Raw genomic sequence first — 27,281 nt, forward strand, 5'->3', positions numbered from 1 at the left:
CGGGGAAGATGGGCCAGTGATTGGTCAGACATTAGGCAGCGCAACAGTTGTGGCATGCTGCTTATTTTTAGGCGCTCCTATTTGGGCTGTTGAGGCGGGGGGGCTGGGGCTTGCCGATTGTTGTGAATGTGTTATGCAGCTCGGGGTCCAAGTGGCTGAACCACTGAACTAAGAAAAGAAAATGAAACGTGCCCTGAGTGTCTCAATGGCTCTTTTTTTTTCTAACGATACAGAAAAGTAGGACTTTACATCCTGAAAGTCCCTCATTGTCGCCTGGGATAAAACATCTTAAAGGATGAGGTCACAGAGGTGAAGATGAAGTCGCTGCATTACGTGGGGTTGACTGCTATCTGCCACCACTGAGTGAAATACATCTGTGTGCAGGCAAGCAAAGCTCAGAAAAGCTCGTGAGATGATGGTTTTGAGTTATTGTCTCTCTCAGCTTTCAAAATTCAAATTTTAAAAGCCAGCTCCTTTGTGGGTCAAGGTTATCCAGGCTACATGAGTAGAGTTTCATCTCCAGCTCTGATAAGTGACAGCACGATATCAGCACCTGATGAACAGTGTGTTTGTGAGAGAGAGAGTGGGAGTGTGTGTGTGTGTGGACAGCATCAGCTCACTGAAAAATTGATTATCTGTATTCTAAATGAGTAGGTCAGAATAAACACCAGGCTTGCAGCGGCTTCAAGGATTGTGGTGGTGCTGTGACTCAGCACTGACATGGCAGTGACACCAGATGCCAGCACCAGCCTTGATGAAGTAGTGGGAGGTAAGTATAACTGTGACACATGCAGATGGCATTTACAAGATACTCAGTATGGACACAGCAAGGGGTGCCCATGGTGATCTCCCACCTGCTAGTAAGATACCTTTTAACACTGTTGTTCCACTCAACAATGACCTGTTCCAGTGCTTCATATAAATGACATATGTTGTGAAGTTACTGTAAATTTTACATTTTCCTGCAGCTGAAAGAGTCAGAGCCTGTCAGGACCTCTCAGGGCTGACCACGAAGCACACCAAAGTGAGTTTGTTTCTTTCTGAACAGAGGATTTCTCTCCTTTATGATGGAAGCAAGGTGTCCCTGAGACACTGCAGTGTTACTTTACTCTGCTACATCTACGGTGGACCATAGCACTGCAGGAGAAATGCACATTCTTTTAAGCTTCATCCAGAATATTGTCCAGAAAAGTTGTGTCAGTGGGTTTAACACAGGCACAGTGAACTGATACTTCAACTATAATCTTTTTTTTTTTAATATATTCGCACAAATTACAACATCACTGAATATTTACACAGAATCAAATCATAATATAATAATTTTTTAAAATACAATTAAATAATGAATCAGGATTTACAGAAAAAACAGAGCACTATTCTACATTTTAATCACTAAAAACATTGCAAATATTCAAATTCTACAATGGTATTTCTTTAATTTGTTGGTATAAAGTGTCTTCTTTTTGTTCAACTCCAGCTCCCATCTTTATAAGGAACTATAAAGAATGGTGAATAACTAAACTCAAGCAAGAACCGTAACACGGAGCAAGATCTGTTGACCTGGACTCTGTTGAGTTGGCATTATATCTCCACCAGATTGCCCATGGCTGCTATCACAGTCAGCGGTCTACCTTTTTTAATTAGCTTTTCCCTGTTAGTCTGTCAGGTGAATATATTAAATATTTAATAAGGGATTTGGGGTGAATTTGCAGGACAGATAGGCCTGAGGCCAAAGGCCAGCTGATTAGATTTTGCTGGATCTGACACTTCTTTAGCCCTAACTCTGAGCCAGAGCAAAATAGAAACCTGGTTCACAATCCGAAGTGAAATATTTTGAAACTTGGAAAAGTAATTTCATGTGAACCAAAAGTGAAAGACAGCCGTGCAGTGAAGGGTTTTACCGGCACTAGTTTTCTATAGAGCTGCACATGTAGGCTACTTTTAGATAATTGGATGCACTCAAACTCAGTAAACCATGAGCTGTGGCAGTGGAGTCATGAGTGTAACCTCTGTGCCATCTGTAAGGAAGCCATGTCTGTCAGCTTATGTCACGCCGTTGGAAGGAAGTTTATTAATATCCATACAACCCATGTAATGTGACTCCACCAGGGAGACTGCTCTTACTCAGGCTGGACTTATGTTTTCATGAATGGGATTCCGTAAGACCTTTAAACCTTGTGACTGATGCCGGGTGAGGCCACCACCCAGGAAAAAATAAAGCTCTCAGACATCATGTGGGTCGGGTATATTTATTTTCTCAAGTCGTGTACAGTGCAAAATAGACCTCCGGGTAACAAAATAGCCACAACTATATTGAAAACAACAATGCTATCCAAATGTAAAGCAGTAAGCCGAGAAACACTGCAGTTACAGAAGCTCGTGAAACTATGATAAAAGTCAGTATTCATGAAGGAAACTCGGAGTGACACATTTATCAAATCAGACAGTATTCTATACTAATGCAAGTAATGGCAATTCCATTTCTATTGTACGATTGATCCAACAGACACTGACAACATTTGCAGTCCAGCGGCACATTTTCTGTTTTCTTAGCCTATGTGCATATGCAGAAATAAAAATTGTCAGGCATTGCTAATGAAGGTTGAGGCTTCAGAAAAAACTTCCAATACGTTTCAGAAACTCAACAGGTTTTAAGAAACAGGAGTTGCACTTTCTGGCACCTACGGTCAACTGCAATCTAAACGCATGCAACGGCTACACCACCTCTAGACACGGAGGTACTGAAAATGGTAAGCGATGCTATCAATCCTCCTGAATGACATCACCATAAATAATGAACATTAAAATTACATATATTTCGGCTATCAAATATACGATGCTCTTTCAAAATAGAGTAGACTTTCTACAAAGCTAGTACAAATGGATTTAAGAAATATCTCTCCCATAGTACTATATGTCACATCTATATACATGAAATACAAAGAATCCACATAAACAACATAAATTATATATTTGTGCTTCTATGTTTTTCTAGCATGCCGTTTTCAGTTCTAAAAGATTTTTCACCAAGAAAATAACATATATCACAAATGTAAACAAAGTCCTGCCATAGATACATAAGTTTTTCCTAACTGATGCTTAGCCTAACTCTTTCTGACACTTTCTTATTTACATATTTTGGACCCATAACTGCGTCTGTAATGCCTTCGGAAATAGCTGTGCTCGCTCATTTCACTACATCAGTGTTATAATCTGTCAATATCTGGATATCAACTGGTAGTAATCAGACCTGCAGGGGTTTTCCCCCCCATAAAGCATGTAGTAGGTAAAGCTGAAGGTCGACATTCTCACACTGTGTACCTTGAACAATCTGCAGTCGCCTAAAAAAAACACTAACAAAACACTCAAAAGCCAGTTTAAAGCCTTACAGAGGAAAAAGAACATGAATTCATTCACAATGACATTAGCATTAGCTTAAAGTATACGAAATAATAACTACATAGACTCTCCCCACCAGGATTTGCTCCTAACGCTGCTTCATTATGTTGGTACATAACAAGAAATCATATTGTTGGGGTATTTCAAAGTGAAGTGGCTCTGCATTAACCTCCTGGTGTGTTGGTTCATTGATAAATTAAGGGGAATGTGAAGAGGGGCTGACCACAATCAGCCTTCTCGTGCTTGCAGGCCACAGGGCTTTGTAATGAAGGCTGTCTAATATCTAATTTAAGGGCAAAATAACACAATAATAGATATGATAGACTGCTAATTCATGAAGACTTGTTAACTTTTGTTCATGCATATATTGCATTGTTTTTTTGGCGGGTGGGTGGGGGGTCAGTAACTGATTGTTAACAATTCTTTCTGCTATGTACACTTTTGGGGGTTTCAGCGCATTACTCCAAATCAAACGCTTGTCCTTATGATCAGAAACACCTATTAACAACAGTTTAAATAGCAAATAAATAAATAATGGTTAAATAAACTAAAACCAATTTAGTACATACTACTGAAAAACATAATTTGTCACATTGTTAAAAGAGAAAAAAAATCATATTCACTGACACAGAAGAGGAATGACACAGCACTAGCATACATTTAAAGGACAGTCCTTGTGTGCACTGTCTGCAGGTCAGCTCATTGTCATTGTCGTCTTCAGCCTTGAGTGATGCCGGGCGCATCTTTCTCAGCCTGTGCGTGCATGTAGTACCGTCTCGTTAGAGATAAAGGTTTCCCCGTAGGTGTTTCTACTACAAAGTTGTCACTTCTATCACATTTAGATCATTCCGGGTGACTCGATATAGACATGGCAGGAGACGTGAGGGCTGGTCTGAAGCAGACGTCCGTCCCGTGCGGTTGTTACCCATCCAGTCAGAATCGGACGAGAGCTCTCAATAAGCTAGTCATCACTAGAAGCACAGCTGTGGCTGCAGTGATAGTCACAATGGAGCTCCAACCTACCTCACTCCCCTGAGGGAAGACACGAAAAGAAGAGTGTCAGGAGTCAGCAGAGGTTAACTGTCACCAATAGATACAAACTAGATGTCTTATAGAAAGAATAGTTCCACGTTTTGGGAAATGGGCACAATTGCTTCTCTCAGAGATTGAGATGAGAAGATTGTTACTGATTTAATGTCAGTGCAAACAAATCAGGGGGTAATTGGTTAGGGAAACACCAACTCACACCTCCAAAGCTCACTATTTACAAACCACATTTTAAAATAAATACTAATTTAAGCTAAATATCATTTGGCTGTAGTTTTACATTTGACACAAATAAATGGTAACAATCTTCTCATTTAAATCTTGGCAAGAAAGCGGTAAATCGTATTTCCCAATAAAATGGTTGAGCTTTTTCTTTACATTATTCATTCGGTGAAGCTCAAAGATTTCTAGTTTTTCAGTTTTGCCAAACTGCCCACCCGTCCCATGTTGACCTTTCATAAATGGTGCACAGACGGCAGTGGTTCATATTATCTGTTTTTCAGTGTGTTTCAGATTTTAAAGGCCGTATTTGGAATTTCTTCAGTTTATATTCTCCCATAACAACTAAACACAAAGATTCCTGACAAATAAAGGATTAGTTCACCAAAATAACAGAAAAACATATTTACCTCTGACTATATGGACTAAAAGCACTAGGCTATCAACACTTTACATCTACAGGAGCTGCTCGGCCATGGAAACCCATCCCATGAAGCTCCTGGTGCAGTTTATGTGCTGACATTAATGACAGAGGAGGTTTGGAGCTCTGCAGTTATTGAGTCAGCAGAGTGTTGTTGACCCTGCTCTGTAACTTTACATATCTAACAGTAGCTCTTTAGATTGGCCCATTCTTTCACAAATGTTTGTAAAGCCAGACTGCATTGCTAGATTTGCTTTGCAATGGAACTGAAAACACCTGATTCCCAACATAACGAGGTGTGGACATGCTTGTATTCTTTGAATTTCATCTTTGATACCTCCAAAGATCATTCGTCAGCTGTGTGGTTTATTAGCCATGCATTATCATTTCTCCTCCCTTATTTCCACATATTGCTCTTCCTCTTCCTCCTCTCAGCTGAAGTCAGGACTCTAACACATAAAAACCTGCTTATTTATTATTGACCCAATTACGTATTGTCAGCAAATTAGACATGCAACCCTCCCATCTCCAGACAGCTCACAGCGAGCCAGCTAAACACTTTGAAACTCCAGGATTTCAAAGCTGACCTTGAAAAAAATTTCATGAAACTATAATGAGTAAGATATCATATGAAAGGGCATGGAGAGAGCTGTACAACATGTTTCATTTTTTCAATACAACATCACAAGGACGGCTTAAAGTTTTGCAAATGACACACCGCATGAATATATCTTTTACAGCTTAAAAGCCAAAGATTTCAGCCAGTTCTGCTCCAATCATCTGGGTAAAGATAATAAAATGCACAATTTTAATATGTAATGCTTCCTTGTCTGAGGTCAAACATCAGAGTTGTTGTTATAAAAGCAGGCTGATGTCAGCATGTTGTAATAAGACATCATAAAACCTTAAAGTTTTAGTATAGCCCTTGCATTCTGGGGGAGGGGGGATTACGCTCTTGTTTTTCTTTTGTTTAGCATATTATTGAATTTTTTTTGTGTAATTTAGGTGAACTAATCCATAGTATACTTTGCGAGAACCATAAGTAGCATTACGCTTCAGACAGATATAAGCTCCTCCCATACCTTGCTCTCTGGGACGCCAGCTCCGACAACCAGCACCAGACCACAGCCACAATTACAATCATTCCTATGAAGGGGATGGAGAGAACAGCGTGCTCAGACGGATGGATGAATCTCTGAGGAGGGAACAGAAACAAACACAAGGACCATGGCAATGAAGGGGATGAATGAATGATGGAGCGAGGTAGCCAAATAATAAAACAAACAGATAAGGATGTGTGACAACGGCACAAATGGACCACCACTACACTACACAAATCACTCAATTCTAAGTGTGAAATGGCCTGTGGCTGTGATATACGGGGGGAAGGACTGTGATGGAGTGATTTAATATTTCCTATTAAACAAACAATGCATAACTTTACGGTGACATAAACATCAACTCAGTGTGAGTATGCGTGAGCAGTCCCGTGTGGCATTTCCTGGCTGCGTGTGATATCATGCTAGCAAAAAAGAAAAAGAAAAAGAAGGAAAGGCACGCAGGATGGACTTAGCATATGAAGGTGTATTAGTCTCTCTATCCTCATTTTGAAGTTAATTTGTTCATAAGTCGTAAGAAATTTGTCGCCAAACAGGCTGAGAGGTCATGGACATTCAGAGAACAAGGACAGCATCAGAGACAGGCACGGGTAGACAGTTTGACACGATGTGGAGACATCTCATCATGGCTGTTGCAGACAAAACACAGTTCTGTTTTCACTGGATGATTTCAACCATCGCAAAAATATGATCCAAATTCTGAGGTTTTGTTTAGATTTTTCATTGAGTTTTTACCTGCTCTTTTTAAAACTTGATAATACTCGACTTTCAGAGTAGCGACTGTCTTTGCATGGCAATGCAGGTGAAAGCACAGACTGTTCTACCGTCAGTGCATTCTAATTCCTCGGGAGCTTTGCAATGGAAATCACAACCTATGCTTTCATTCAGTGGCACCTGGAAGGCTGAGAGGTCATGAAAAATACATTGAACTGAGAAGTTATAACTCATAGTTCAATGTACAAACCATGCTGGATGCTTTCAAGTACTTATTATGTAAGAATAGTCGCGTTTTAAATGAATATGGCATGAATTGTGTTCAGTTTCATTTCATTTCCTTTAGATTTTTCATATGTAACTTTATTAGAAGGAAGAGAAACCAGTCTGGTATTAAATAAAATGTCTAAACAAGAAAAAAAAAAAAAGCAGTTTAATTACATTTACTGTTTTAAAAAGATCTCAAGTCTGCTTATATGCTTCAGTGGTATAAAGTGCATTAGCTCCAAGGCGCCTGAATGCGTTTTATTAGAGATTTTGTGTTTTTGTCAAACAACAGTATTTAAGCATTGCTCTAACTGAGCAGTCAGGACACAGACACAGTGGGGGGAACGTTCCCCAGCCCAAAGCACACAGTAAATACTGATATGGGCTGACAGGCCAGGTCAGGTCATATCAACACATGTATCGCTGCAGTATGGGACACATAAAAAAGTGGGCTCAACAGACACAGGATACAGTGAGGAGCAATGTGAGGTTCGTTATGTGTTAGTAGATAGTGTGACTGCAAACAACAACAACAAAAACAACTTTACATTTTCTTCATTGTGTAACTGGAATATTGCTTTTAGAATAAATTCATATCATTTAAAAACAAAATATAGGAACAAGTTCAGAAAGCGATGATAAATATCTACTAAATATATTATCAGTAATCACAGAAAGCTGTACAGCTTTTCAATCAGTTGCTCTGCTGATGCCGGCGCTATATTTTTATTATAGTTTGTCCCATGATGGGCTTGAGCTCTGTGGTTCCTCACCTGCGTCCCCCCCGACAGCTTCTCCAGCTCTGCCTTGCAGCGCTGCAGCTCCTCCTCCAGCTCTGCCCTCTCCCTCTGACTGCTGTCATACAGTACCTGCAACTCCTGCAGCTCCATCTTCAGACCCTCACACTGGAGGACACAGAGGCCAAAAGAATCAGAAGAATAATGTGTACCAAATCTGTGCCACTTTCTAGCAAAGTAGGGCACTGTACCTCTCTCTGAACTTGTGAGGCCTTCTCCTCAGCCTGTTTCAGCTGGTCTCTCAGCGAGAAGATCTCCCCGATCCCTCCGGTCCAGCTCGTCGGCGTCATCGGCTTCCCATCGAATGAGATGTTCTTCTGGATGGAGGCATCCACCAGACGACAGTTCTCAGACTGGGCCATGGTCATGTAGCTCTCTGTCATGACCTCATCTGAGCCGGTCTCCATCTCCTTTCCCTCTGTGCCCTCCCCTGCGTCTTCCTCTTTCAGCGACAGGTAGACGCTAGAGCTGCGAGATCAAAAAGCGGCTCCAAATTAACCGGCTTCTACCATTTTTTATTTCTTATTGTAAAAACGGGAGGATGGGAGGATGTGTTAACCCTTAGAAGAAATGTTGATATCAAATGGTGACACTGTTTTGTCAACCTGCTTTTCAGCTACACATAAATTTAAACCTGAAGTTAAAATATTTACACCCTATAGCACAGTAACAACTATTCTTTTCAATTTCCCAGTAAATGGCCAGACATTATTGGCAAATGCTCATCACATAGAACAACCTTACAATTCAAAGGCATTCTTAATTCTTAATTGCTTATGTGTAATCCCTCATATCATGCTACAACTTTACTGAAGTGCTTAAACAGGTGGTCGGTGCTGTGATGGGAACTAGTGATACCAGAGGGTATCCCCTCCAGCTGATCCAGTGAGCACAGCTGACGAGCGAGCAGTCGTTGACCTCTCACCATGTCCTCTGTCTTTGCAGCAGCTGCAGCCTCTCGGAGAGCCGTCTGTTGTCCTCCTTCAGGGTCTGACACTCCTCCCTCAGCATACGGCACTCCTCCTTTAGCAGGTCGACGTCACCTGTCGGAGCAAGAAGGGCACAGATGAGGATGTTTAAAACGACATTGTATACTCCTACACATCTTTATAGTACAGACAGTGTAAAACGTACATTTTAGTCAGCCGCTCTCTTGTCAGAGCACGAAAAGCTTTGGAACAATCTCATATCTGTCTGCTGAAGATGAAGCGACAGCCAGCAGCTGGTTAGCTTAGCCTGGATTGGCAGCAGGATGACACATCCATGCCAGCTCTGTCTCAGTGGTATCAAAATCCGACTGGCAGTTCCTTTAAGGCTTACAAATATTTTAGTATGTGCAAGAACTGAAGCAGAAAAGCCATTTCCACCAATAATGTTTGTGCATTTTGGGTGATGTTCCCTCCACCCACGGTCCCACCCAGCTCCAGACCCCGGCAGTGACATCATGCACTGGAAGTGTGGATCCCTCCCTGTCGTGACCTCATGTCCCTGGTATTCTGAATATACACACACATGTCACTCCCTTTTCAACTCCCAGCAATCCTATTTTGTAGCATTTACTGAACCCGCCAATGACAGATGTTCTTGACTGCAGTTTACTAACATGCTGTGAGGGAACGAGACCATCCTCGTGCAAAGACTGATCACAGGCTTTTTGTGCTAAACTTAAAAGCTTGAAGAAAGAAGAAAACTTTATTTTTAAGCTTGTGAAGATGTTTTTACCTCTAATCCAAGAGGCTTCAGTAAGAGTCCCAGGTATTTAACCCCTACTGAGGGTTGTTCCTGTGAGAGGTGGTCATTGACCTACTACTTCTCATGTCCTACGTCACATGAGTTAAGATGGGGGAAAAAGGCGGATTTAATGCCTAGTAGGGTTAAATTCACAAACTTAAAAATGACCAGTGGCCTTTTTTTCTCAAGTTTGTAAGACTACATTGACTTGGGTAACTAAGAACCTAATAAGACACACGTGATGCAACCTCACTTCTTCTCTGATTGCATCTGTCCCCCCCCTTCCTCATCCCTCACCCTCTCTCCTCTCGGCCTCCCTGCGCTGGCTCTTCATGCTGATTTCGGCCCTGAGCGTGGTTATCTCCAGCTCATACTCCTGGGTTTCTTCACTTAGGCGCTGGAGCTCGGCCCGCCGGCGACACAGCTCTTCCTGCAGTGAGGCGATGTCGTTCTCCCTCTCCGCCGCTGCCTCCTCCGCGGCCTGCTGGAGCAGGAGCACCTCCTCCTGAGCCGTGCGCAGCTCCTCCTGGGCCTCGGCCAGCTCGCTCTCCTTCTCCTCCTCCAGGCTGTACATCTCCTCCTGCACAGAGCGCAGCTGGGCTATGGCAAGCGGGGGAAGAGGAAGAGGAGGAGGAGGAGAACGTTAGGTTTTCTTTATGGCAGATGTGTGGGTGAGACTGCAGTGTCAGTATGGGTGTATATGTATGATCTCACCTGAGGCTTTGCAGTAGTGGGCCTGTGTGTGTTTGTGTGTGTAGGTGGTTGGTGTGCACTTGCATACGCCTGTGTGTGTGTGTGTCTGTGCGGGTACTGTTTGAAAGAGGAGCTGATGTAACTGATGGTAACTGGCATGCTTTTTATTCAGGGTCAGGTTGGGATTATTAGTTTAGTCATTTCAGGAATGGAGAGTTCTCTCCACCTCGCAACTTTAAAAAACTTTTTTTCCCTTCTGATTTTCTTTGTCTGTCTTTGAGAACAAAAATTCTGCATAAGTGGTAGCATGAAACAGAAGTCAAGCTAATAAATTAGCAGCTTAAAGATCAAAATCTGCAGAGACCTTAAGCACTGAGGGGTGTAAAACTTTTGATTTTTTTAATCCAAGGGGAAAAAATGACACAAAATGTTATTTTAGAGATCCTTAGGCATATTGTGTTGATACCTTGCAGATTCTGGATCTGCCGTGTGAATGCCTCAGCCTGATGGGCACTTGCCAGACGCTCATCCTCCAACAGACCTGGAGAGGAGAGATGGGGAGTCAGGAGTGGGTAGTGAGATAAGAGGAAAAAAGTGCAGCAGGCCAAAAGAAGAAAGATGACAACTTGATAAGCTGTTCAACCTTGAGGCATGACTGGATGACACAAGCAGCTTTGTAGGTCTGCTTCCGTTAAAAGCAATGAACAGTACGTGAGCAGACCATCAATATTACTTAGCAGGATTTTTCTTTCTGGTATGCGAGTTCCTAATGATCCTTTTCATTGGAAAATTCTCTTCTAAACTTAACAGATAGCAGTAGAAAAATAACACAGAGTGTTTTGGCTGCCAGTTTCACAGCTTTTGGTTTGCTGCTATTTTTGAATTTCTGTTTATTTTTGGTCCCTATCAGGATGTCTCATGCCAAATGTTTTCTGCCACATACTTCAGGCAGATTCACTGATGGCTTTTATATAGCAGCAAGAGGAGCTAGAAGGATAGCGAGAGCGTATTCTTAAATCAAATCATATGTCCATTCAATTCAGTTTTATTTACATGGCACCAAACCACAACCAATTGTTGTGGTTTGGTGCTTTAAATTCTAAGGTCAAGGCCCTAAAATAATAGAGATAAAACTCCAAAAATCAGACGACCCCCTATGAGCAAGCACTTGGTGACAGTGGGGATGAAAAACTCCCTTTTAACAGGAAGAAACCTCCCTTATGTTAATTGGGTTAATTACCCATGGGGTAATGTAAGCTGAATGGTGAAATGTCTCTATGTGTTAGCCTGCGACAGACTGGCGATCTGTCCAGGGTGTACCCGGCCTCTCGCCCTATGGTAGCTGGGATAGGCTCCATCCAATCCGCAATAAAGATAATGGAAGATAATGGATCGATGGCTAAATTATAAACACTTAGAGTGACTTAAGATACTTGTAAAAAAAAAACATGCACACACACAAAGTACTTTCACAAGTACAATTTAATTGTAAAAAATGTTTTTTTTTAAATCAGTGTTTGGTGCGCCTTTCATTAGTACAACTTCTTCTACACATTTTTGGAAACAAGTGGGTTGCTCCAAGTGTTTTGGAAAAGTTGCCACATTCCTTAATTGCTTGTGTCTCTTTGTGTAATCCCAGGGTGACTCCATGTTGCTAAGATCAGGGTCTCTGTGGGGGCTGGACCATCTGCTGGAGGATGCCTTAGCCTTCTTGTGGCTTGTGTACTTAATGGCAGTGAGTTATCTGCAGATCAAATGGCAGATGAAATGCCTCCTTCGTTGTGTTGTGTCCTGCATAAGAATCTAAACATGTAAAGTGCCTGTTATGCCCACTGACTTCAGGCTGCTGCTTGGAAGAGTGTTTCAGGTCTATCTGCGGCACCCCTCCAGGGGCCAGATCACCAACACCTGCGGCCTGTAATATGAAGCAAGATCAACAGACCCGGGGTATATTTTCATACCCCAACGTTTGGGTTCCTGCTATACAGTCACGCAAAAGGTGGCTATCAACCCTGAGTTTTCCAATCTATTCACATAAAAAGGCGTTGGCAGAAGGTGACCAGTCTGCTGGCAGCACGCAGCAATATTTTACAAAATAAGAGCAAACTATAAAATTAGAAAGCTCATCATACACGCCAAATGCACAGTTGCTGCAGCCAAAGCAGAGGTGTGTGAGTGTGTGTGATAGGAAAAGTGCTGTACTAGCATGTGTATGCGCTTTAAGTGATTTGGTGGTCAGCAAGACTGGAAAAGCGTGAGACGGCCTGAATAAAATCTATTTAAAGCCGGGAGGAAAGTTGGAAAAAATGTGCACGGGAAGATCTGACTAAAAATACGTCTGAATTCACGCGCTGCCTAAATGTGAGTAGCTGCTTCTTTTCTGTATAAGCCAGTTTTAGCCTTACTATTTAAGCAGCAACCCGGTTGCATTAAATGGTGTGAGAGTAAATATAAACACATAATTCAACCTGGTAAGTAGGCTTGCTTGCAAATTTTATATAAGGTCAACGAGTACAAGTTTGAAAATAGGGTAGGTAGGTATAGCCTGGCAATATACTTCATTATGAATGATCCTTGTAATACAGAAAACTCAGTTAAACCCTGAAATTCTTTACTGACTCTTATTCCTGCTTGATAGTGCTGGTCTCTGAAGTCCATGTGATAATCACTGGGGCTGGATAACTGTCATTTGTCACTGGAGATTTTGAGACATTGTATGTCTGTTTTTTGATCACCTGCTGCTTCACTGTTTAGCTTTCCTTATGTCCTGTTCAGTGACTGAAAGAAGTTTTTGATTCAATTTAGCTTTAACGATATAACATGTTTTGTGTTTAAACAGGGAGCTTAGCATTGTGACATTTTGTTCGTTTAAACTATCATACCAAATGGAAAAGACTGTGATAAGCCAACTTTAAGCTTGAAATGAGGAGCAAGCCAGTCACTGGCTATAGCTAAGATAAGGGCTGGCCTCTTCTTAGAGCGTTGGGGTCACTTAGGTCTCATCTATCTGCACTGGGCCTCTCTCAGCGGAGGGTGACTTCTTAAAAAAGACAGATAACCACTGACTACACAGGAAGCCCTCCATAACAGGCCATTATTTCACCAAACTCACCAGTCGCTTCCCAGAATGTTCTTACCAAGCTCATGAAATTCATAAACAATCTACTTGCTGAACATCAGCTGTTCAGTATCACCTCACAGTGCCACTTCCATGGATGTAGAATCTCACTTTTTTATTTTCATAATGTTTAAGCTACAGTTAGTAGATTGTTATCAATATTATTTAGAACTTTTTCCATTTTAAATTTGGTTTTTAACGCCCTCAGATTAATCCATTCATCAAGCTACATCATTACTGGTGTGGGGGTAGAAACCCAAAACCGAGACAACCGCATCTGCATGCATCAGCTGCCAACGCACCGAACAGCTGACTGTTCCCAGAGGGTCTCGACCAATACTGAATTCTGGTTGAGGTCTAGGACACTCCGTCTAGAAACTTCCCGCAGTGTGAGCGCAGTTGTCTGAGGAATGGTTCCCCCCGCTGCCAGACAAACTGCTGAGCTCACCATGCTATGTCTCTAAGAATGACACACTGTTAAATGCACACACTCAGAAACACACACACACACTGAGCTCAGTGTAACCTCATACCCAAGGCCTTAGTCACTGCTAGTGTCTCTGAACATTATGCTCATCATTTCTAAGGTATGAGCTTATGCTCTTTTTAATGACTATGAGCAACAGACTGTCTGTAACCACATATAAACAGTTCGCCTTCTATATATGCATCTAACATAATTTCACAAGGATGCCTCAGGTACAAAGTTAAGAGAGGGTTTTTTTCTACTGATCAGTGTAGAAATAGGGGAAAAAATAGTGCAAACATTTATGTAAAAGTACTCTGAAGAAAATTCAGGCTGAGATTGTAACAAGAATTTTATAATCATGTGTCTTACAGCACAAATGGAGTTTTTTTCACAGCGAGGGAAAGGCCAAAAACAAGGTTAGTAAAAAATGTTAGGTATCGTTTTTAGCTCACAGAAAATTTAGCCGCAATTAAATGAAACGTTTTTTTATCTTTTTCAACTTTGCTTGTTGGTCTTAGCTATTTCCATTATTTTTCTTTTCCACTCACTGAATATGCATGTGTTGGAAATGTAACAAATGAAAGCCCAGGGTTATTGCTTTTGTAAATGCGATTTGGGAGCGGTGCTGGCAAACAATTTGCAGATTTGAAAAATGATGGTTAACTGCAAAATGTAGATTAATTTCTAAGCAAAGCGCTTGGTGTAGCATTGCTTTTTGCAAAGCTGACCCAGAATTAAAAGAAGGAAAAATTATATTATGAAGAGAAATCGGTGAAAGAGGCCCAGCTATTTGTGTTTTATTACCTACGTGTGTTAAAATGTGACATGCTTTTTATTCAGCTTTTGTTACCGATTCCAGTTGTGACTGAACATGACAGATAAAAATGTTAGAACAGGGACTATCATGGCAGTCAGCATATTCTATAAATGCCAGAATAAATGTTACAGAATTAATGCATGTTGATGGATGATTAGAGCATTTGCATTGATTTTTATGGGAGATGATTTAATGTTAATGTTAATAAATTAATAATTAAAGGTATTAAATAATGAACATACATATTACAGTTAAGGGATACAGTCCTAGAGGTATTCAAGGCTAGAGTTCTCACCTTGCAGCTCGTGGAAGCTCTCCTGATGTTTGTTGGAGGTCTCTCTGGCCTCCTCCAGCTCCAGCAGCAGCTGCAGCACCTGCGCCCTGAGCTCCTCCAGCTCCTGCTCCTCAGTCAGCGACTCTTGCTCCTTCTTCCTCTTCTCCTCCCCTTCACCTTCCTCCTCTTTCAGTTTCTTTTCTTCCCCCTCTTCCTCCTGAGATCTCTCCTGGTCCATCTCCTCTTTCTCGTTGTTCTCCTCCAGGACTCCTCGCTCCTTGGCGGTTATCTCGTTGTCCATGTTGGGGCTGCTCTCGGCTTTCAGATCACAGGGGTCATCTGGTAGAGAGATGGCAGACATTACGAGAAGGAAAAGGGATGGAGAGCCTTACAGGTGACAAACCCATCTGTCATCGCCTAAAAACTCAGTCACGCTTGGCTGCAGAGCAAATGGTCTCTTCTCCCCCGAATCAACAGCACCATCTTGTGATTAAAGTGGCACCGACTTCTTTGTACATCACATCCTGTTCACTCTGATTTAAGCGTAGCTGTTCAATTACACAATATAACTGAAAATCCTCTTTTGTGATTAACTCTAAGACACAATCCTTTTTCTTGAGTGATTCCACTGATTAAAGGAAGAAAATCACACGTGCCTTAAAATGTCAGAATTTTGTAATAAGCAGATGTTAATGTAGCAGCATTCACACGCAACATATTTCTCTTTATTCACCGCATTTCAAGCTTTGTGTGTTTATGGCACACGCATCCTTGTATCCGCACTGTGGATTTAAATGTTTGGCCAGCAGGTGGAGCAGGTTAGCTGACACAATGCGGAAACAGAAGTGGGGAGGTGAAGCAATCGCTATGACTCACCACTCAGCAATGCACCTCAAAGTCCACAACAACAGAGCTACCACTCATAGTAAGAGAGATGTGACACACAGCTCTTTCACGTGATCTTGTGTCACATTTTTGCCTTCTTCTTAAAAGATTTCGCTCAGTAATAAGCTCAGGCCCAATCAGAAGCTCTAAAACCAAAAATGAGACATTATATGTGAGGCAGACCAATAAGAGTGAACTTGATTTTGCATTACAGCTCTTTGTCTCGCTGCAGCTACTGAGACAAAGTCAGAGCAGTTAAGAAGAGAAGGCATCCCTGGCAGTTTTGCTTGCATTACACACACGCAAACACACACTGACCTAATATCCTTTCACTCTCACTTCTCAACAGCATGCCCTCCTGGGTCAAGTCCTTCTCAGAAATAAATCAATATGTAGTACTGCGCATTCATGTCTGAGTGGTCTCCAAGTGGCCAAAAATTGCTGTTTGTACTCAGAAAGCAATGTGAGGATGGGAGAGGGGGAATGGTGTTCACTGAGGGACAGAAGATGGAGAGACGTGATGAGAAAAAAGAAGAAGGCTGCAGCAGGGGACGGAATAAAGCATTAACTAAAGATCTACCCTAATTAAGAGCGATGCTCACCGGTGTAATCTCGGCTCTGGGGATGCTTCCGGTTCTTGTGCTAATTATTTTTTCTTTCTTTTTCTCTGCTCGCTAGATGTAACCGTGTACATCACAACATATTTTATCATGCATCTGTGACAGCCTTATTCCTTCCTGTCTCATAATGATGTTAATTTAAACAATGCGGCCCCTGAGAGGCATGCGAGAGGTTTCATGAGCGCAGGGCTATTTTGTCATTAAACTTTGATGCTGGTGTAACGAGTTAGTCATAAAGAAAGAGAGAGACGGAGCTCTGTGGCGGGGAGTTTTAGCCGGAGCTGCTTGTATAGCCAGGGGCGGCTAAAGGCCATCAAGAGACAAAAGGCTTCCCACTGAATATCACTCACATCCAAATCTCTTACAGGATATGTTGAGCTCATGGTGGGTAACTCCAAAAGGCTTTGGATCAAATGTTTTCTTTTGTAAATGTCTATTCTGTATAGACGGTCATTATTGTCCTCACTTTAAAAAAAACACTTTTTAGGTATATTTAGGAGAAAGAGTCTGGCTTTGCATGATGCATCGTGTGCAAACCCTTACCACCACCTCTCACCTTTCTACTCATCGTATCACTCTTAAAAGAAGCTTAATCTTCTCACCTTGTGGGTGAATATCGAGCACATTGTGCAGCCAAATCAGCTGCAGTGACACCTGTGCTCACTCCACTGTGCTTGATTTTTTCTTTTAGTCACGCTGGGATTGCATTAGACATGGACGCCGCGCGCATACAAGAGCAGGCGACGGACAGCGGTGTCATCTCAGGAGCAGTGCAACAGCTCCGGGGAGAGGACGCCTTTTATCTATGCACAACACATTCTTTCATAATCACACTGCAGCACAGCACTCTGAGTATGTTGGTATACATACTGTGCCACTTTAGAAGAGAGGCAGCAGGCAGAGCCAAGTAGTCTTTGTCAGCATCTCAGAAAGGCTGCCTGAGATTTAATTCAAACATTTAATGTGTCAACACGAGCCTTTTTGTTTTGCTTCTGATTTGGCATTCTGCGATGGAGTGTGGAGCATAATGAAAATTGCACTTTGCAAAATTGAAGAGCAGAGCGGGGAGTTTTAGCCAGCAGAGGGGTGGGTGAGGGACGGGCTCGCAGAGAACAGCGCTTCCATCGAGCAGCGAAATCTGAAGCTCAGCCTCGCAGACTAATTAAGTAGACAGGAATTTACTGGGAAAAACAGCACTTTTTTTTTTTTTACAGTCTTTATCTTTAATGATACCGCTTCGTGCAATCAGGTGTAATATAATAGGGAATGTGAAGCAAAGTGCTTTCGAGAGAATAGTCTCTCCCTATTGCTGCTAGTTAAATGAATTGACTGCTAGTTAGGTAGTTAGGAACATCTGGAGTCAAATCAGCCAATAAAAGAAACGACTGCTCGCTGAAAGGCGGCGCTGGAGGAGGCTGTCTACGGGTGTCGTGTCCTGGGTGTGTTGTGACTGAGCAAACAGGTGTGTGCCGCGGTGTCAGTGGTTCATTTGTGCATATGCCCCAAGAGTTTGCATTTGCATATGAATACACGCCAAGAGTGACCACTTCTCTTTGGTTTTGCATGTGTGTAAATACATAGAATATGAGCACGCATACATGTGAAGTGAGATCCCCACTTCTGATGAGTCTATATACACAACATACTGTATTTATGATCATATATGTCTGTGATCTGCTCTGTGTGTGTGTGTGTGTGTGTGTGTGTGTGTGTGTGTGTGTGTGTGTGTGTGTGTGTGTGTGACGGATGTACGTGTAGGAGGCCATGCATAATGCACAACACCCCCTCCTACCCCAGCTTTGAAATCAGCCCTGCTCTGATGTTGTAGCTTTTTCCCTGCACTGGCACACTTCCTCAGCAACACATAATACAGAGGAGGGAGGGGGAGCTGAAATAACAAGGAGCCACCGTAGAAGCATATGTGAAAGGGAGACAGGGGAAAAAAACAATGAGAGACACACAAGGAAGGAGAAAGATTTACGACGTTAACCCCACGCATTCCACATCCACCATGCACCTTTGGTCAGCACACCAACAACCCAGAGCTTCAACATATAGAGAATCACCATGGTGATAAAGCTGTATTTTGGTCCACTGCTTTGCTTTCCATAGAAACCTTTCCTTTACCCCCCCCCCCCCCCCCCCAGAGAAGAGTCTGTGCAACTGTATCAGGTGCACTGTCACGAAGCCCACACGGTGAGGTCACCATCATATGAGATGCACTGCTTTCAAGCTGCGTGGAGACTCACCGGCTCCAGATGAGCAGCAAGCGACAGAGGTGGAGGTCTCGTGAGGTTAAAGTGAGTTTATCTCTTTCCCTCGCTCTCTCTCTGTACTGCACTTCAGAGGCTGAAAAGTCCAGGGAGAGTGAGGAACAACAGCAGCAGGAGAAGAAAAGAAAGTTGAAGCGACTTAATCAGCCGTTCTGTTATTTAAATGGAAAATTCGTATTTGCGCTTTCAAAGGGGAATAAGGGAAAGTGGGTCAATGGAATAGAAAAGCATCGCAGGATGTGCTATAATTTGGCCTCATTAGATGAGCACGCACAAAATCTGTGTCAGTGTGTGCACGCTGTAGGTGATTTATTCAGGGAATGTGTGTTTTTTGGGGGGTTTTTCAATACGAATCTGTGGTGGTGCAGTGTGTGCGTAAGCTTGTTGCATAGCTATTCCATTAAGGGATATGAATAGCATCAGAAGAAGAACGCATGAAAACGAGTCATGCAGTTATACCCATTTCATCACAAATTAACCCTCCCCCCAAACCACCACCCCCAGCAAAGCAATCACTATGGAAAGGGTTTTTTTTATCACTTAGGTCTTATTTAAAAAATAGGGGATACCACAGCTCACTGTGTAGTTGCCAAAATTCAAAAAAGATAAATCCAGAGCGCGAGGAAGGGTGCGCTAATGATAGGCTGACAATGCCAAGCATTTCTGCGAGGGAAACAAAAAGTTAAAGCCATGGGGGCGGGAGGGGGGCTGAAGGAAGGAGCTGCGGGAGTTCGTGAACCTTCTCCATTCACTTGAAAGTTTTAAGAATTTTTCCATTATACAGCCGAGTAAGAATAAAGAACACATGGCACACTCGGTTTAGCCAGGGACCTGCAGAGTGCCTTAAGGGCCCTTTTTTCCCCCTATTTTTTTAAATGAAGCACTTAAGTCTGGTGGGAGAGACCAGAGAAGTGGGTGGGGGGAACATGTGACAGTGAGAAACAGGGATCAGGGATGCTTGAGGGCAGAAAAGCATGCGAGATTTGTTTTCGTTTGTTGGGTTTTTTTTGGTTTTCTCAAAGGTCTAAGCAGCTCCCACATCTACAAAGTTTGTCCAAGGCAGCAACTTTGCTGTTTATTAGTTCCGGAGAGCTGAGAGAAATTCTGTTTGTGTACCTTTGGGGAGTATCACTGCTGATGTGAATTTTTGCAGCATGAGGGCACAACACTGGAGAGAAGATGAGGGAATGGAGGGAAAGAACAGGAGAGAAATGCTGCGTGGGCTGACGCGCTGGCAGGTGCAAAAGGTTTGTGTGTGTGTGTGTGTGTGTGTGTGTGTGTGTGTGTGTGTGTGTGTGTGTGTGTGTGTGTGTGTGTGTGTGTTGGAGGGTGTGTGGGCGCTGAAGAGAGCAAAGGATTCCATCTGAAAGAGGGGGACGAGATACTGAGTGGGAAAAGCTGAGAGAAGGATGGAGAGAGAAGTGTTCGGCAGCTCGTGCAAGTGGGAGGGAGGAACAATATGGTGGCCAGTGGCGGCATCGTATGCAGACACCTTGTAAATGTCAGATGTGCCTGTGATGATCTTGCTCGGCGGCAGCATGTGTTTGCACAGGAGCATCTGCAATCTCTGTTGGTAGATGTGGCAAGGCAGTGTAGAATTAATCCTCAGCAAAAGTGCAAAAACCAGAAAAATACTGCTGATTTTTAATAAAATTGCTTTTTTGAAGAACCCAGACTTATGCTGAGAGTTAGGGCTGACCTCAGCCAGGGCACAATAAATGCACTTAAATCCCTTTAGATCCCCCAAAGGTACATAATTCAAAACTATATCAGTTATCAACTCAGCTCAATCCACTTTCTAGTTCTTTTTATGCTCCAGAAGTCAGCCCTGACACCACCATAAGCTCAATGTTGGCCATCACGAGCACTGAATTCCCAGCTTTAAAAACATGCCTCAGGTTGTGATGAAAGGAAAACAATAAAAGAGTCCCTGGAGTTAAGAGGCTAGATAACAGGAACAAGCTTGTTAGGTAAGGAAGGATTTCTCCTGAGACAGCATCCGCGTTACGGCGATCAGGCTTCAGCACAACAAATGTAATAAACAAAACTGCTCACAAATGCAAGTGGTTCGATAAGTCTACGGGCATCTATGGCGAGCATATTAAAAGAAATGAGCCACCCAGTCCTTGCTCCTGAAAGTTCACTTTTAGGACATTAACAGAGGAAAAGGAAACATGACTCTGAGCAAACTGCTGACCTGTGTATGTGTCTGTTTCTCCGAGCCCCTCCACACCAATAAACATCCTCCTTCCAGCGTCCACACACACACACACACACCCACACAGGGCCACTCTATCTGCAAAACACATACTTCTTCATCATTGTGAATCATGGAAAGAGAGAGAGAAATACCACACATTCTTCTCTGCATAGTTAAACAGTACTAATTCTATCTGAGGCGAAAACATAAAATAAAGATGCATTGTGTTCGGTGTCATGCAGCAACTTTCAGTGGAATGAAGTTACCAAGCAAGCCTAAGTGAAGCTGCTCATCTGCTCCAAGCCACTATGTGCACTAAAACGACGTCTCATTCCTCCGCAGATGATAATCTGTGTAAAACATGAGAGAGATTCAATCTTTAACAAAAATAACACCCAGCTCTGTATGACTCCAGATTCCATCAGTTCTCCATCGGGATAACATATGCAACAAATTCAACAGTGCTAAACGCTAGGCCTAAATTATTTCCTGCCTTTGGCTGCCAGCAAATCGTTACCTGGCAGCGTGTCGCCTCCATCAAACGTCCACAGATGCCGTATCTTACCGTGCTGTCCACTCACTCACTCACTCACTCAGTCTGTCAGCTCGACTGCAGCTCTTTAGAAACACGCTCCCACAGTAAACACCTCGACACCAGACCACCCTTCTCCCGTTCCACATCCTGCCCACTTTACATCACTCACTTTTAGAGAGCATGCTCTTTCTTTGAAAAAAGAAAAAGAAAAGAGAGAGAGAGATAAACATTAACCATCTACCTTTTCCCCGGCTGATCGCTGTCTATATAATCTGTAGTGCAAAACACAGCCACACGGCTGTATCCAGCTACGCGGAGTCGCAGATGAACACACACTGACAACACAGCAGCACACAGACCTGTGGAGTCCAAAGCCTCCTCTATGAGTGGAGGTAAACGCAGTCCATCCATAGCCCCCCTGTCGCTGCTGCGAAGAGGGAGAGACGGAGGAAGAGTGGGCGAGAGAGGGTCAGAGGGTCCGCACGCCCACCTCAGCTGCCGCTGCTGCTGCGCGGAGAGGAGAGGAGGGAGACAAACACACGGAAAGTACTGATCGCGTGTCAAGTACTCGTACAGCACGCGCGCGCGCAGGCTTCGAATCTCACAAACTTGGCACACGCAAACACACGCGCGCATGCACACACAAACCGCCCGTACCTCGGGAGAGTTTGGGAAAGATCCGGGGAGCTGAAGGCTGGGCTCTGGAGCGTGGGAGAGATGCCGAGAGGGAAGAAGAGGGGAGGAGCGGATCGGAGGGAAAGATGCTGTTTTCCAGATGGCAAGCTCCGTCTCCCTGCCCTCTCTCTCTCTCTCTGTCTTTCACATGCTCCCTCTCCCTTCAGGCTCTGTTTACTATGTTTGCACTCCTTTTTTTCTGCACCATCCTTCTCACCAATGCCTCCACTTGTGCCCCTTTTGCATTTGCTGACTTTTTACATTTGTTTACGGATTCACGATCATCGAGGCTGGGACGCAGATCTACGCACAAACGCGGACAATGATCACCAAGGCCCCTTTTTTCAAAAATCTTTTCACAGGTCCAAATGTGTGTGGTGATGCTTTAGACTAGCTTGCTAAATGTTAGCTTTAGTTGGAATCTTGGTGGTTCGTTTTTAGAAGCCCTAATAACAGGTAGTGTGAAAGGCATCACTGGCAATGCATTAAAAGTAGTTCAGACAATCACAGAACCAAGATATATGCAAATCCTACTTATAATAAAACACCGACCCGTGCTTCCCTTTTTTGTACACACATTTACACTCACATACAGTCTCTCTGTCTCTCTCAATTACTTGAGCATATTTTGGCCGTGGCCCCAAAGCCAAATGAATTTACCTATAATGAGATCCAGAATCCAGACAGGCTGTTGCAGTGGAGGCTGACAGCTAGCGTCGCAGATTACTGATCATTTCCCCTCCATTGTTCATTTCCTCCCCTCCCCTTGCTGACTCTCTCTCTCTCGCTCGCTGCTAATGAACAGTGTCACTTATGCTATAAATATATACATCATCTCAACCATAACACCACTCGCTCAATTTTCATCACAACTTTCACACACACAGCTTTTTTTTGTCTCTCCGTCTGTCTTTCAGCCCCCCACCACCACCCATACACACAGTTTCTCTCTCACACACACACACACACACACACACACACACACACGCGCACTTTCTCACACTCAGTTTCAGCTGCCATCACATCTGGCAACTTCTGTGCAGTAAGGAGCCAGAGATTTGAGGTGTGGCGTGAAAGCCTGAAAATATGTCAGCAGACAGAGAGAGAGACAAAAAGAAGAGGAAAGGAATGGGGGGCCAGACTTAACCGTTCGCTGGCTCAGGAGGGGGATATTTCTAACACTGCACTGTCAGGAACCAGCAAGTGCTTTGCAGACAGAAGATGCACACGCAACATTTGACACATGCACTCTCATGTGCAATCTGGCAGCATCTGAAAGAGGAAATGTGTTTAAAAAAGGCACAAAAAACTGTAGCGGAACGGAAATAGAAGGAAGCAGAAAACCCGTGTCTGAGTAGCAGCATGTTCCTGTTGTTTGTATCTGTAATGAACAGCAAGTGATTTCTGAGAGGTCGACAACACAAAACAAGGGATAGGAAGAAAAAAAACAAAAACTGGAAAAGACCGATGGCTCCTTGTAAGCACTTCCTTTACTTCCTTGTGCAGCTTTTCTCGGGCAGCCTTAATCCTCAGACAAGGAGCCTGAGCAGGGAGACATCTTTCAGCTCTTAAGTCATCCCACAGTCTCCTCACCACACACAATAACACCCCCCACACAGACACACACACATACACAGGAAGGGAGAGCTGTCGAAAGCGCAGGCTGACAACACATGACAGAGTGTTGATAATGAGCTGACAATGTCTGGCTTCAATCCACGAGTGTCACTCTAGTGTGGCAGAAGCAGCCGGGCTGCAAAGTAGAAGTGCCAAAGAGGAAATGCAGATACTGTCAAACCTTGGTCAAAATATTTTTAGTAGAAAGTTGAACCAGATCGATGTCATGTACCTGCCTCTCCACAGGCCCCACAGACTCAGCCATGAAGCTGCAGTGAGGATAGCGCTGACTGCTGCACTGTTAGAGGCTTAAAAATCACTCAGAAATGTTGTTTTGTGGGAAATCGCGAGCATTTTATAGCAGCAAATGTCTCTACGAGTGCCTGTTGATCAGGATCTGGTCATCCTGCAGTGAAACTGTTAGAGATGAGTTGTTTGTTCTGCTGCAGAGAGCAGTCCCACAGAGTGTGAGGTCACATGAACGGAATCTGTCCAATCTGCTCAGACTGTGGTCTTTGTCTTGTCCAGATTCAACAAGTTACTGTGCCCACAACCACAGTGCAGACGTCAGGAATGCGAGCCTATATTTGGCATGAAGCAAATGAACAGATACGCACAAACATAGAAGCCCCTTATTTCTTACTATTCCTCATATCTGGCATCACATTAAGCATCTTGCATTAGCGTAGCGACTGAATACGAGCGTTGACAAAGGATTTACATAAAAACGTGCATAACAACATGAAGAATTCATGCAATGACTGAGAGTATATGTCTCACTACCAACTCATTTGATTTGCTGCAAAATTTCCATAAACATACATAAACAGCTGTGGTCCCCAGAGAAAAAAATCCTACTGTTTTCAGCGATTAACATTTGTGATTTGTAATGACGTGTGTCTGTAACCTTTGTACCCCCCTCCACACAACCGTGAGGCTGTAGCATATAAGAGGTCCTTAACTGGTGGACATTTCTTAATAGATTACGCACTAAGTACTGCCCTGTTTAACAGTCACTAATTTTATTTGTCAGCTGGGTGCTGCAAAATACAGAGAAGTGATTAGTGGTGAAGCTAGAAAATAAAGACAAACCACACGTTACTGAAAATCTGCTAATGCTTCCATTTGATGCTTCTGTACCTTTAAAACCAGCTTTAGAGGTGGCCTGGTAAATAACATTAAACTCTGGGCAGATCTGGGGCATGTAGATGTTTTTCACCAGCGCTGTAAGCTGAAACACTGTATACCGCAATGCACCGAGCACTAGAGGACTACACTGTAAAATTTAATGAGCTGGCTTTACTTTAAAAAAGGAAAATGCAAAATTGATGACTCAAAGAAAAAGTAACCTCAACTTAAGAAGAGTAAGTTATACTTACTTAACAGGGTACCAAGGATAGTATAGAGCCACAATTTGAAGCTAAAACTGTATTTTAAAAAGTCTATAGAGTTGTATTTTTTATAACTTTAGTGAATATTTTGGCAATAAATTCAGAAAATGTCACTATAAATGGCTATTATATTTATTAGTCAAGTCAAGAGTACTCGTGCACAATATTTACATTAAGTGTTATAAGATGTGGATCCAATTCCGTGTTACACTCATAAGCCTCATACGCTACACAGTCATAGGATGGCTGATTTTATTAGTATGCATAAGAGCCTTTCACTCCATCCAGTGCATCACTCCAGAAATCTCAGACATGGTGGTCCGTTGCCAGCGAAGCCTTTACACTGTTCTTGCCCACACAAACGCTTGGCACCACATCACACATCTGGTGAAATAATCATCACAATGTCAACAATAACAGTCTGATGAGTCTAGACTTGCAGAAGTATTAAAAACAAATCAAGCACACATTATAAAATTAATTACGTATGCACAAATACTCTTCAGCATTTGGGCAAGAAGTGCAAATAAGAAATTTCAGTTAAAATTCACTCATTTATTTAAAGTAAAGACATTGTTTGGAGTTACAGGGTGGGAGTCAAAATGGGTCCAAAGCACATTTTTAACAGCAGTTAAATCACAAACCAAAATAAACCTAACACAGATGCACCTGCGCCGAGAAGAGCTATCGCAAGTGTCATGCCGACCTTAAAAGGAACTTTGCAAGCATTGATGGCAAATTAAACACACTATCAAAAAACCACTTTCTTGTTGTTTTCACAGATCACAGATGTTGATTTCACAGAGCTTGTTAAATTTCTCAAAAATGATCATAATGACCAACTGCTGGTCCTGCGGCACTGGTCAACCAGCAGAAACCTCACTACAGCCATTGAGCTGGCATAATTTGCTTTTGGATACACCAGAGGGATCAACAGGACGTATAATTACTCTGCAGTGACAGTGTATCATTGTCATTGTCTGCAGGCCGTGTAATGGAACCTCAGAGCCATAAAAGACAGTGATTCACCCCCACAATCGACTTTACACCACTGGGCTGCCAGCCTTTAACTCCGAGCATCACTGTGGCGCTCTGTGGTTGCTTAGCAACTAAAGGAAATTGGAGGTGCCTTTGAATTAGGGCATTTTAAGAGGAGATTTATATGAAGACCTTGATGATAAATGCCTCCATAAATCTGGAACTTTCTATTTCTATGAATGAATCGCTGGAGGTTCTAATTCTGGTTTTAGACACTGCAGCGTCACGGGGGCTGCAGATCTCACGCTGGCTCTATTATGAGACTGTGGCTCGTTTCCAGATGCAGGCTACATTTTCATGTTATAGTGCAAAAGCAGAGGAAGGGAACATGGCCTGTTTCCATGACACCATAAACAGGAAATAGGAAGGGCCCAGTGCTGCCAGAGCAGTCTACGTAAATCACTGAAGAAGTTAGCAGAGAGGTCAGAACTTTCCCATAATTTCAGTCAATGCACGAACGACACCAGAGGATTTCTGAAGAGTAGCGCCTCCACCCTTGGCTTCAAATGGAGGTCCGATGAGCCTGTAGCCCAAAAAGTGTTGCATTTGGGGATTTTTGTTTTCAGCATTTATTTTCAATGAAATGAGCTGGAGCATGGGATTTCTAGCTCTAGCCACCTGATAGTGGTTTACATATGCTCCCAACTTTAGGTGTAGTTTGGAAATGAGTGCAATCAAGAAAGTATGTTCCATCCTAAATCCCTGACAGACCAATCACCATAGACATACATTTGATGGGTACTCTTTTTATGTGTAAAACAGGCTATACTAAGGACCCTTAAAATAATGTTTTTCTTTTGATTTGAACCAGATTTACGCAATCACTTATGCCTTCAGCTCTCTTCACTCAAATTAATTGAGGCCTACGTCGGCAGTGCCCTCTAGGTAAACTCCAGCCTATGTTTTTATTTATGGGATTATTTGGAAGTGAACGGACTCTACGCACTCAACCCACATTTTTAT

General features: G+C 42.9%; 1 protein-coding gene across 7 annotated transcripts; it reads right to left on the reverse strand.

Annotated features, from left to right (window-relative positions):
- Positions 1 to 2,233: 2,233 nt before the first annotated feature.
- Positions 2,234 to 23,040, reverse strand: LOC146382845 (uncharacterized). 7 transcript variants are annotated; one of them, XM_084933797.1, is made up of 10 exons: positions 22,255 to 22,383; positions 21,957 to 22,101; positions 15,106 to 15,423; positions 10,873 to 10,947; positions 10,011 to 10,313; positions 8,908 to 9,025; positions 8,174 to 8,450; positions 7,959 to 8,090; positions 6,169 to 6,281; positions 2,234 to 4,431 (listed from the first exon to the last, which is right to left on the reverse strand). In XM_084933797.1, the coding sequence occupies exons 2-10, from the start codon at positions 22,006 to 22,008 to the stop codon at positions 4,419 to 4,421; spliced, it is 1,401 nt and encodes a 466-aa protein (XP_084789923.1). In that variant the 5' UTR covers positions 22,009 to 22,101; positions 22,255 to 22,383; the 3' UTR covers positions 2,234 to 4,418. The 7 variants fall into 7 exon arrangements, 6 of the variants coding, with proteins under 6 accessions (XP_084789923.1, XP_084789924.1, XP_084789927.1 ...); XM_084933798.1 differs by having other exon boundaries at positions 21,957 to 22,104; XM_084933801.1 differs by lacking the exons at positions 21,957 to 22,101; positions 22,255 to 22,383 and adding an exon at positions 22,933 to 23,040.
- Positions 23,041 to 27,281: the final 4,241 nt, after the last annotated feature.

The sequence above is a fragment of the Perissodus microlepis genome, chromosome 7, assembly GCF_051167445.1.
Source record: "Perissodus microlepis isolate ML-2025 ecotype Zambia chromosome 7, ASM5116744v1, whole genome shotgun sequence".
Lineage (NCBI taxonomy): Eukaryota > Metazoa > Chordata > Actinopteri > Cichliformes > Cichlidae > Perissodus > Perissodus microlepis.